Below are 12917 nucleotides of genomic sequence, written 5' to 3' on the forward strand. Positions count from 1 at the left end.
GCCTTTGCTCTTCACCCCTGAGCTGTACCGCTACCCTGCCCTGGCCCACTCTACCCTGCGCTGCCCTGGCCCACCCTGCCCTGCCCTGCCCTGCCCTGCCCTGCCCTACCCTGCCCTGGCCCACCCTGACCTGTCCTACCCTACCCTGCCCTGCCCTACCCTGCCCTGGCCCACCCTGGCCTGGCCTGGCCTGCCCTGCCCTGCCTTGCCTTGCCCTGGCCTACCCAGCCCTGCCCTGCCCTGCCCTGCCCTGCCCTGCCCTGCCTAAGTGGCTGGCTCCTCGCATGTGTGCTGCACAGGGCAGAGATCGGGGCTGTCTCCTTTTCTCCACTCTTTCTCTGGTATCTAGTAAAGAACTTGTAAGAACTAACGAAACAGTTGTTAAATGAGTGAATTGAAAAATGAAAATAAAGGTTTTGGCTCACTTTGGGAGATAGAGTCTATATCATCTTCCCGAGTGATCATCCTGATCTTATTGCAGATGAGGAACTTGAGACGTGTTTCTGGGCCTGCAGGTGTTAAAATCAGAAGGGGGCTTGTGGCATAGGATGTTGTTAGGGGAGTTGACGGGAACCTGAGCTCTGCAAGAAACGGGTCTGGGGTTCTGCAGAGTCGCTGTCTGGTCGTTTCTGATATCTGGAGTCACTGATTTATTCTGAAATCAAGGCAGGAGGCAGCTAAGCTGAGCGAAGCTAATCGGTCTTTGGAGCAGAATATTTGTTGGTAGTAGAAAAAGTGCGCTGAATAACTCTCCCGGAGTTATCTTTATCGTTTCCCTCCACAAAATCAGGGTCAAAGCATATTGACCATGTTGTTGTTAGTTGCCATCGAGGTGGCTCCGACTCATGGTGACCTTATGTGTAACAGCACGAAATGTTTCTAGGTGCTGTGCCATCTTCATGGTCGTTTGCATTTTTGAATCCGTTGTTGTGGCCATTGTGCCTTCCAGCCTATGGAGCTCATCTTCTGTACTATATCAGACAGTATTCTGTTGTGATCCATAGAGTTTTCACTGGCTGATTTTTGAAAGTCACCATGGGTGACCCTGCTGGTATTTGAAATAATGGTGGCATAGCTTCCAGCGTCATAGCAACATGCCATCTACCACAATATGACAAACTGACAGATGGGTGGTGGATTCTGACCATACATGCTGTAAAGAAGGGATATTGGAAGGTCAACAAAAAGCCTTGAATTCCCCAGGCACAAGTTACACCTGCATTTGCATCTCAGTGAGTATGTGCTTCTCATAAGCTTCTTTTAACACGATTTTTTTGATGAATCTTCTTGCATATGTTTTAGTTATGGTATATGCAGAAGGTATCTGTGTTACATTACAAAATATTTGTTGTGAATTATCTGTGACCTTGAATCTGTAAGAATACGCATAAGAAGATGACTTGGGCAGAACCAGCAGTTTTGTCGGTCAGAAGCACCAAATTGATTAGTTAATGTAGTGGATTAATAACAACAGTCGTGAAAGCGACCGTTTATTGGGCGCTGCTTGTACACCAAGCGCTGTGCTTGTTGTTTTATATAAATGGATCTCTTTTAATCCCTGTAGGCCATTTGAGCTAAGTAGTATTCTCATTTTGTAGCTGAGGAATCTGGGGTTTGGAGAGACTTGTGGCTTGCCCCTAGGTCACTGTGATTTTCACTCAGGTCTGCTTTATAGCAGTCCCCAAGCCATTTCTGCTCTGAGCTGGCTGCCTGAAACTTCTAGTGCCCTGTCTTCTTCCTGTTGGAAACCCTGGTGGTATAGTGGTTAAGAGCTACAGCTGCTAACCAAGAGGTTGGCAGTTCTAATCCACCAACTGCTTTTTGAGCAGTTCTACTCTGTCCTATAGGGTTGCTATAGTTGAAATCAACTCGATGGCAATGGGTTTATCTTCTTCTGTTACTTAATTTTGCTTGAGCCCAACGTGGCTGATCAGCTGAAGGGGCTTCTTCAGATTTTAACACTTCTCTTTTGCCACCAAATCTTAGTCAACCCCTTTGAGCCTCTCTTGTCTGTATAAGGGACATGTATCCTGAGGGTCTAATATGCAAGCTATTGCTTAACATTATCTTCTGATAACATGTACTCCACTGAGCCCTTTTAGACTATGCCTGGCAGAGCACTGCCAACCTTCATGTGGCCAGACCTTCAAAGTGACAAGTACAAGACCCATCATTTGAACTGAGAGGAATCTTCTGTTGCTTACTCTTCCTCCTTGTCCGCTCAACTCTCAGTTTGAGTTCAGATCTTTTTGAGAGAGCCAGTTGCAAACTGGTTCTTTAACCTGTCATGTGACTCAAGGTGGGCCTTTATTGGCAGGGGAGAAAGGGGGAAAGGAACATTAGTTGAGTGCTGGGCATTTTACATACATTATTTCAGTTAATTTTCACAGCTCTGTGAGGTTCCTGGGTGGTGGAAACGATTAACACACTAGGCTGCTAACCAAAAGCTTGGAGGTTTGAGTCCACGAAGAGGTACCTTTGAAGAAAGGCCTGGTGATCTACTTCCAGGAAAGTCAGACATTGAAAACCCTGTGGAGCACAGTTGTACTCTGACACACATGGGATCACCATGAGGCAGGGTCTACTTGATGACAACTGTTCCGTTCTGTCGTGAAGAGTAGATACTATCTCTGGGCTCAGTGAGAATAAATAAGGTTTTATCGTTGCTCAGATGTCAGAATAGAAATTTGAACTTGAGTTTGTCAGACTCCAAAGGCCACGTTCTTTCCATTTGCCACCCACGTATTTACAGTTGGTGATTTACGATTTACACTCCTGTCCACCTTTGAAAAGGACTTGAACCCGCCAGGACCTTGTGAGTGTCAGTAAGCTGACACTCACTGTGACCCTGCCCCTTAAGGTCCAGGCTATGGCCAGGCTGTTTGGGGTATTACGTCATGGAACTTTTTTGCACAGACGAATTGCCAAGATAGCTGAGCAAGCCAGCATAACTCAGGATCCAACTTCAGCTTCAGGAAAACAGTGGTAAAAGAGATAAAAGAGCCAAAACAGCCAAAGAAACGCGCTTTCTTCCCCAACTGAAAGATCGCTTTGTGTCTTGAGTTGAAAACTCCTAAATCCTGCCTGCCTCACTTTTCGTCACATGCTTTCTCTTTTTGAACTCTTATTTGTTTCCAGTGATCCCACCACCAGATATCCACATTGACAGCTACGGTGAAAATTCTCTAAGCTTTACCTTGACCATGAATAGTGACATCCAGGTAATGTTAAAATTTCAAAGTCGCAGCTGGGTGGGGCATTCCTTTGTATGGGAACCGAGACAACATAGTACAGGGAGATTAAGAAAAAGGAATGACTGGAACAGTGGAAGCTCAAAGACCATAACTAGGTTGGCTCATCCCCCTGCGAAGAACAACTTGAGTCTTCACACGTAATTATTCTGCATCAGCCTGCTGCCCTGTTTTTTTTTTTAAACCCTATAATTAAATGGTTCACAGCTACAGTGCAAATAAAGAGTTGGCGTTAACAGAATACGTTTGCCCTGTAATTTTCAGCTTTATTGGATTTCCTGGTGCTAAGCGCTAATGCAGAGGTTCCCACAGGGGAGAGCAACCATCTTGTGAGATGCTCGGATACTTTGGAAACATATCCATCTGATATCCCCCTCTTCCAGCGCACTGTCCCCTCCCCTTGGCCCACCTGCATTGCCCGTTTCACCATAGCTATGTCAGTCCATGTAGTTTCTCACATTGAAAGTCCACCCCCACCCCCGTAGTGTTCTATCTTGTCTGTCTGTCCCTCCTTGAATCCCTTCCGTCCATCAAGACGTGGTGGCACATGCAGCCTTCAGAGTCCTTGTGCCCATACCACGGCACCACTATTGAATTCCATTTGCTAAAGTACAATTTAATATCATACCCTTGGCTTCAGAGAGGGTCGAAGCAAGAAATGGCCTTATGTGCATCTTATCTGTAGTCTTTGGAATTGAGAACATTTGTTTGTTGTTCCCTATTTATAGAGTTGGAGCCCTGGTGGCACAGTGGTTAGGAGCTCAACTGCTAACCAAAAGGCCAGCAGTTTGAATCCACCAGCCACTGCTTGGAAACCCTATGAGGCAGTTCTACTCTGTCCTATAGGGTTGCTATGAGTGGGAATTGACTCAACAACAGTGGGTTAGGTTTCAAATTTTGTGTTGTCTATACATATAAAAAACCCATTGCCGTTGAGCCGAAACTCAGGGTTTCCAAGGAGTGCCTGGTGGATTCGAACTGCCAACCTTCTGGTTAGCAGCCGTAGCTGTTAACCACTACGCCTGCAAGGTTTCCTCTGTAAGTTTAGGACTTGGAAAAGACAGTCTTCCCTGTTGTACGGACTTATTTACTCCTGTCAGAGAGTGAGCACCAAGCAGCCCCCTTGTGGTGCCCTTTCGGCCTTGACTACAGGAAAACCTGAGCTAAGTTTGTCCTTAATTATCATCGCTCTTCTGTCAGCCTAATTATCTGTTCCCTGTTTCCCCTTTCTTAATTGGTTCTTGTCCTTTTGTTCTGCATTTTGTTCTATTTAGTCTGTGTTTTGTGTTATAGATGGTTTCACATTTGTTTCTAGAAGTAGGGGGAGCCTGCCTAAGCAGTGTTCACTGGCAGCACAACGAGAGCTACTTGAAAAAGTGAAAGAAAACAGCCCACTTGTGAGAAAATGAGAAGGAAACTATAGAAAAAGGGCTGTGTTTTTCATCTGGCACTGTGCTCTGTGGCTCTGGAGCTGTCCCTGTAACATGTTTCTTGGTCCTTGGCAGGTGAATGGCTACGTGGTGAACCTTCTCTGGGCATTTGATGCCCACAAACAAGAGAAGAGAACTTTGAACTTGCAAGGGAGTATCTTGTCACACAAAGGTAACAGCTGGGGGCTGGCCAGGGTGTTCACAGTAAGGAGTAAGGGGAAGACCGACTGGGCTTTCCTGGCTGGGGAGTCCCTGGGTGGTACAAACAGCTAATGAGCTTGGCTGCTCGTTGAAAGCTTGACAGTTGAGGTCCACCCAGAGTCTCCTTGGAAGAAATGCCTGGCCATGTACTTCCAAAAAATCAGCCATTGAAAACCGTATGAAGCACAGTTCTATTCTGACACACTGACACACATGGGGTCACCATGAGTTGGGGTTGGCTTGGATGGCAACTGGTTTTACCTTTTCCTGGTGTGTATGCAGTGCCTGGGATAGGCGGTGGGATCTTCCCTGCGGTCACTGTGGATGGAACAGTCCTTATGCATTGAGGATAGTGTCTGTGGGACTGCCTTCAGGGTAGAGGGATATACCCGACAGGTGCTCAAGGTCCTTTTAACCTGATGGCTCTGTATGGACATCAGAGGGTAAAAAGGAGGAAAAACTGGAAAGTGGCCAGATTAACTGCCCTCAGATGATTTTTGTCAGTCTTTTCCAGCTTGCTTTGCTCCTGCTTTGCTAATTAGTAGTGTATAGCTGGCATTCAGTACGTGTTTTTGAATGAATGAACACACAGACAAACTAAGGGAGGAAGTGGTCCAGTCCCTCTACATTTGTGGAAAGACTGAGCCTCCGTTAAAGTTACCAAATCTACCAATATGTTAAGGGCAGGATTTCAATTTTTTTCAAAGACAAAGCCTTCAACAAACAGCCAAGGCTGCCTCTGAATGTTGCACGGGGCACCGGGGCGTTCACCAGCACACTCTTCTAGCGGCTTGTAAAGCACTTTCAGTTATATTTTCCTGCAGTCCTAGATATAACCTTATGAAACAGAAAGCACATGTGTCCTTTTACTGTCTTTTTTTTTTTTTTTTAAACTGAGGGTCCACTGGGTTAAGTAACTTGCCTAAGTAAAAATAACATTGCATACTTACTGTGTGCAGACACGTACCCAGGGGTTTTATTTATATTGCTTTAGATAACCATAAAAACAACTCTGTGGGTCACATCATTTCACAGATGAGAAACGCAGGCTCAGAGATTAATTTATGAGCCAGGACTGGAACCCACATCTTTTTTATGTCAAAGCCTATGACCGGCATTGCCTCAATGTCACACCACTAGAAATTCACAGAATCAGGAACAAAACACAGGTCTTAGCGGCTATCGGAGCCCTGGTGGTGCAGTGGTTAAAAGCTTGGCTGCTAACCAAAATGTCAGCAGTTGGAATCTACCAGGCGCTCCTTGGAAACCCTGTGGAGCAGTTCTACTCTGTCCTATAGGGTCACTATGAGTTGGAATCGACCTGACAGCAACAGGTTTTGGTTTAGCAGCTACTCTCTGAAATACGGTAAGGGCTAGCTCCGTGCTAATCCTCACTCCAAGTGTTTTACAGCCATTTTCCTTTTTAATCTCCACTATAGCTGTGTAACAGCCAGCTGTTACTTTAAAAACAAGGAAATAGACTTTAAGAAGTTAAATACTTTACTCAAGGTTATACAACTGTAGAGTTACGCCTTGAACCCAAAACCTTCTGGTTCTAAAGACCATGCTCTTAATATATCTTTCCCTTTGCGCACTGCTCTTTGATTTTTTTAAACATCTACCCTAATTATAAAAGCACATGCTCATTACAGAAAATTTAGAAAACACACCCAAAAAGAAAATTTCCCGTAATTTCACATTCTGGTGAAATCACTGTTACATTGTGGCTATCTACTAAGTTAATGTATTTTTGTTGTTTTTTCTGTGAATTGACCTTTTTTTTTTTTTCATAAAATTGGAATAATATTATATACGGTTTTGTATTTTACCTTTTTCATATAGTGCACAACTGTGAGAATTTCCCATGACGTTAAATGTTCTTTGAAAGCACAACTTCCAGTGCATGGAATGCATGCAGCGAAGTTTATTGAACTGTCACTGGGCAGTCAGGCTGTGTACAGTTTTTTTCTGTCTTAACACTGTGATGAATATCTTCATTATGCAAATTTTTGGGTCCCTCTCTGATTTCACCGTCTGACTGGATTGAAAAATATAAAGATTTTCAAAGCTCTGTTACACAAGGACAAATGGGTTTCTGGGAGTGTTGTACCAACTTATATCTCTAAGTGGTAAACTAAAAGAAATTACCTAGTTTCCATACAGCATTACATGTAGTCCAAAAAAAAAAACAAAGTCAAACCCGTTGGCATCAAGTTGACTCCAACTCGTAGCGACCCTGTAGGACTGAGTAGAAATGCTCCATAGGATTTCCAAGGAGCACCTGGTAGATTTGAACTGCCAGCCTTTTGGTTAGCAGCCGTAGCTCTTAACCACTATGCCACCAAGGGTTTCCATGACATGTAGTAGTCATCAATACATACATTGAATAATGGAAGCCCTACAACATGTGGAACTACCTATATTGAGAGATGACTTTCTTTTTTTTTTTTTTAACCTGGGGTGTGTATGTTAGGATGTTCAGTTTTGACTAACACCCTCAGCTTCCTCCCATCATCTTGTCCATGTTTTCCCAGTCAGCAATCTGACAGCTCATACATCCTATGAGATTTCTGCCTGGGCCAAGACTGACTTGGGAGATAGTCCTTTGGCATTTGAGCATGTCATGACCAAAGGGACTCGCCCACCCGCTCCTAGCCTCAAAGCCAAGGCCATCAATCAGACTGCCGTGGAATGCACCTGGACTGGCCCCAGGAATGTGGTAAGTCGACCAGGATGACCATCACAAAGTAAGTCTGGCCTCTCCTTTGATGCTAGGCCACTGGAAAGTCCCAGAGCTTTCTCCTCTGCTGTTGCTGCTTCCTTTTCTCACCCTGAACACAAGCTACCCTCTTGGTTGGTTCTGGATTATCTTGTAGAGGAAAGTGACATCCCAGCCCCAGCGTGACTTTCCACACTCTGGCCTGGTTTCTGAGAGGTAGCACTCTGTGATGTTTGCTGTTTAATGAACCTCGAGGGCGAGAGGGTGGCATATTCCTGTGCTGAGGAACTGTGCTAGCTCATGGGCTTGGTGAGAAGTCAGCAGTACTGACAATGTGTACTGCAACTAAGTCCTAAAGTATCTTGCCCTCCGCTTCCCCAGCCCCTTCGCACCTGTGTGATTGCCCCCCAGCTGGCCTTCTGTGACCAGGTCCTCCTAAGCGTGCACCTGCATTCATTCCAGTATACCCGCTGCATGTGTATACAGCTCTTTGTTCTCTTTTATTTCTAAATATTTATAGTGATTAGTTTTGTGCTTCTTTTTGATTCTGATTTTTCACTTCGCACCTATGCCCAAGGTGTGCCTTGCCAAGGTTCTTAGCACATCCCACTCCCCGCCCCTGCCTCTAACCTTTGGCTTAGGCTCTTTCTCCTCCCCAGAGTGCTTCCCTCCTTCCCTACAATCAAATCCTGATCTCTTTCCTTTATGAACTCCTAAAGTGTTTCTAGTCTGTGCCATACATATGACACAGTGCTTTTTTAGCCACTGCTTTATCCTTTTTGATACTTTTTGTCTGTTACCAACTAGTTTGTAAGCTCCTTGAAGGCAAGGATTGTTTCCTGGGTTTTCCAAATGGAAAAAGCATATAGAACTAAGCACATAAGTAGAGGAAGCGGCTCATGTCTTGTCTTCCGTGGATGTCCCCAGTGTGCATTTGATATAGTATTGATTTGCAGGGAAGTAACCAGAGTTTGCAGGTTTGCATGCAGTTGTCTGTAAGGTCAGTGGTGAAGACGGAAGGAGAATTAAGATTTACTGAGCACCCGCTGTGTGCCAGGCACAATGCAAAACCCCTTTGTATATAATCTCATGCTAACCCTGTCATCAACTCTATGTGGTAAATAACTCCTCTCAACCAGTGAGGAAACTAAGGCTCAAAGAGGCTAAGCAACGTGACAAAGTTGAAGCTCTAGTGTACAGTAGACTCTGCATTTGAGCTCAGGTTTGACCAGTTTAACAATCTCTTTGAATACTCTAGAACTTGCTTCTGAGGCAGAGGCGGTGAGGAGAATGTCCAGGACCATCCCAGAACTCCCTGTTACCTTGAAGTAGATTCTGCCCACAAGGGGGTCTTTCCATTTGTATACCCAACTACCTTGTCACCCACGACTGTCTTCACAGAATAATGCAAAGAACACTGGAATGTGAAAAAGAAGAACAAAGGAGAAGACCTCATACTTCCTATTCTCAAAAGTTACTGTACAGCCACAGTAATCAAAACAGCCTGGTATTGGTTCAGTGACAGACACATAGACCAATGGGACAGAATCGGAAACCAGAAGTAAATCCATCCATCTATGGGAAGCTGATCTTTGCCAAAGGGTGAAAATCCATTTAATGGGAAAGAAACTGTCTCTGTAACAAATGGTGCTGGCAAAACTGGATATTAATTTGCAGAAAAATGAAATAGGATCCATACCTCACACTAGGCACAAAAACTAGTTCAGAATGGCTTGAAGACCTAAATGTTACAGCTAAAACTATAAAGTTCCTGGAAGATAACATAGGGATAAAACTAGGGGATCTAAATTTTGGCATAAATAGTCTATCAAACACAACTACAAATACACAAACAACAGAAGACAAATTAGGTAACTGGGACCTCCTAAAAATTAAATACTCAATGCTCATTAAAAGACTTTAATGAAAGAGTAAAAGGAGAACATACAGACTAGGAAAAAAAATCTTTGGCAACAACATATCTGATAAGGGTCTAATCTCTAAAACTTCAACAACGCAACAACAAAAAAACCAAACAATACAATAAAAAAAATGGTCAAAGGACGTGAACAGAACCTTTACCGAAGAAGACATTCAGGCAACTAACAAATACATGAAAAGATGCTTGCGATCCTTAGCCATCAGAGATGCAGATCAAAACTACAATGAGATACCATCTTACCCTGCAAAAATGGCACTAATCAAAAAAAACGGAGAACAACAAATGCTGGCGAGGTTGTGGAGAAATTAGAACTCTTAGACACTGCTGGTGGAATTGGATTGTAAAATGGTACAGCCACTATGGAAAGCAGTATGGCACTTCCTCAGAAAGCTAGAAAGAGAAATACCTTATGATCTAGCAATCCCACTCCGAGGTATATACCCTAGAGATATAAGAGCTGTACATGAGTAGACACAATGTGCACCTATGTTCTTTGCAGCATTATTCGCATAGCCTAAAGATGGGAACAACCTAAGTGCCCATCAATGGATGAATGAATAAATAAATTGTGGTACATACACACAATGAAATTCTACACAATGATAAAGAATAATGATGAGCACATGAAGTATCTTATAGCATGGATGAATCTGGAAGACATTATGCTGAGTGAAATAAGTCAATCACAAAAGGACAAATATTGTATGATATCATTTTTATAAAAAGTCAAGGATAGGTATACCCACAAAAAGTGATGTTCTTTGATGGTTACCAAGGATAAGGGGGGAGAAAGGGGGAATCATTTTCTATATAGTGGATACTTATTATTTTTGGTGATGGGAAAAGCAATACCCTATATGGGTGAAACCTGCACAACTTTACCAAGGTAAATGAAGACACCAAGAAGTACATAAGAATAAGGGATAGTTTCCGTAAATGCTGTAACATGAAATTTTACAACAGCAGTATGCAGATGACACACCTTGCTCAAAGTGAAGAGGACTTGAAGCACTTATGAAGATCAAAGACCACAGCCTTTAGTATGGATTACACCTCAACATAAAACAAAAATCCTCACAACTGGACCAATAAGTGGCATCTTGATAAATGGAGAAAAGATTGAAGTTGTCAAGGATTTCATTTTACTTGGATCCATAATCAGTGCTCATGGAAGCAGCAGTCAAGAAATCAAAGGTCGCATTGCACTGGGCAGATGTACTGCAAAAGACCTCTTTAAAGTGTTACAAAGCAAAGATGTCACTTTAAGGACCAAGGTGCACCTGGCCAGAGCCATGATGTTTTCACTCGCCTCATATGCGTATGAAAGCTGGATAGTGAATAAGTAAAACCGAAGAAGAATGGATGCCTTTAAATTATGATGTTGATGAAGAATATTGAATATACCATGGACTGCTAAAAGAACCAACAAATCTGTCTTGGAAGAAGTACAGCCAGCATGTTATTTAGAAGCAAAGATGGTGAGACATGTCTCATGTACTTTGGACATGTTGTCAGGAGGGGTCAGTCCCTGGAGGAGTACATCGTGCTTGGTAGAGGGTCCACGAAAAAGAGGAAGCCCCTCACCGTGATGAATTGACACAGTGACTGCAACGGTGGGCTCAAACATAGCACATGACCGGGGAGTGTTTCATTTTGTTACACATAGGGTTTCTGTGAGTCAAAACTGACTTCACAGCACCTAACGACAACACACTTAAAAATGATTAAAATGACGGTATTTCTTGTTATATGCATTTTACCACAATTAAACAGAAGAAAAAGAAGAAGAAACCCTCAGCTTCTATCCCTCTTCATCACAGTAGCCACTGTCATCTGGTTATCTTCAGTGTCCATGTGGGGTCCGTTCTTACCCCGACTCCCTTCTATCTGTAGGTCCCTTTCCTTCCCATAGTCCTACAGCCCATGGCAGTCACAGGCTGTCTTTTCTGAGCTCAAGCCTGCTCTGAGCTCCAAGCTCCCACTCTGGCCACATTGACCCCTCCCATGCTCTGTTGCACTCTTGTTCCCCTCTTCCCGTCCATTTGCATTTACTTTCTGACATCTTGGTCCTCTGTTCTTCTCTTTCCTCACCGTCTCTGAGCTTATCACCCCCTTCAGCACCTCTCTTCCTGTTTTTCTATCCACACTGTCCCCTCTCCAGTCCTCTCCTGGCTTCTGAGCCATGCTGGAGAAGAACTACACCATTGCCTGGAACTTTGCATATATCCCTATCCCTTGATCAGTCACCTCTCCATTCTTACCATTCTTCTGGACTCCTACAAAAAAAAAAAAAAAACAAACCAAACCCAGTGCTGTCCCTATAGGACAGAGTAGAACTGCCCCATAGAGTTTCCAAGGAGCGCCTGGCAGATTCGAACTGCTGTCCTTTGGTTAGCAGCCATACCGCTTAACCACTGCACCACCAGGGTTTCCTTGGACTCCTACAGTTCCCTTTAAATCCCATCTTACCTGCTTGGTAGGTAAGAGCTTGCCTGCTAACTGGTAATTTGAATCCACCAGCCGCTCCTTAGAAACCCTATGGGGCAGTTCTACTCTGTCCAATAGGGTTGCTGTGAGTCGGAATCGACTCGATGGCAACGAGTTTTTTGTTTGTTTGTTTTTTTACCTACTCATCTACTCTCAGAGAAAATGCTCTGTGATCCTATCTAACAAAGGAAACTTCCTTAGCTCCTCATCCTCCTGTCATAAACTCCCTCGGCTTTTTCCCTTCTGCTACAGGTCCTTCAAATCCCCACTCCCCTGTTTTCAGCTCTTCCAGTTTCTCACTTGTGTCAGCATTAAGAATGGTTGCCTGGGATCAAGGAACCTAAAGTAACAGTAACTTTATACAGTCTGTTTCCCTCTCAATCAAAAGAAGTTTGGAGATCAGCATCCAAGGTGTTATGGATTGAATTATGTCCCCTAGAATTATGTGTTGTAAATCCTAACCTCTATGCCCGTGGTTATAATCCCATTTGGGAGTGGATTGTGTTTGTTATGTTAATGACACTGGATTAGTGTAGGATGTGTCTTAAGTCAGTTGCTTTCAAGATGTGAAAGAGATTAAATAAGCAAGGGAAAGAAGCAGAGATGGGGGAAGAGAGGTGCCAAGCCACCTGAAGATCACCCAGGAGCAGAAGCTCAAAGAGATAAGGGCCTTCCTCCAGAGCTGACAGAGAGAGAAAGCCTTCCCTTAGAGCTGGCACTCTGAATTCAGATTTCTAGCCTCCTAAACTGTGAGAAAATATATTTCTCTTTTTAAAGTCATCCGTTTGTGGTACTTCTGTTATAGCAGCACTAGGTGACTAGACACAGGGCTTCTGTAGCAGCAGCACAATTTGATCCCGGACCCTGGCTCTGCCATCTTTAGTATG

At 43.9% G+C, this 12917-nt stretch overlaps 1 protein-coding gene across 4 annotated transcripts in view; it reads left to right on the top strand.

The window, feature by feature from the left end:
• Positions 1–12917, top strand: part of SORL1 (sortilin related receptor 1) — a 199675-nt gene that overhangs the window by 166944 nt on the left and 19814 nt on the right. For 3 of the 4 annotated variants that reach the window (XM_049856795.1, XM_049856796.1, XM_049856798.1), the window contains 3 exons: positions 3139–3221; positions 4757–4853; positions 7417–7601. In XM_049856795.1, the coding sequence (XP_049712752.1) occupies positions 3139–3221; positions 4757–4853; positions 7417–7601 (365 nt within the window). The remainder of the gene's footprint in view (positions 1–3138; positions 3222–4756; positions 4854–7416; positions 7602–12917) is intronic. The other variant, XM_049856797.1, reaches the window with a different exon arrangement.

The sequence above is a fragment of the Elephas maximus genome, chromosome 17 (assembly GCF_024166365.1).
Source record: "Elephas maximus indicus isolate mEleMax1 chromosome 17, mEleMax1 primary haplotype, whole genome shotgun sequence".
NCBI classification, from domain to species: domain Eukaryota; kingdom Metazoa; phylum Chordata; class Mammalia; order Proboscidea; family Elephantidae; genus Elephas; species Elephas maximus.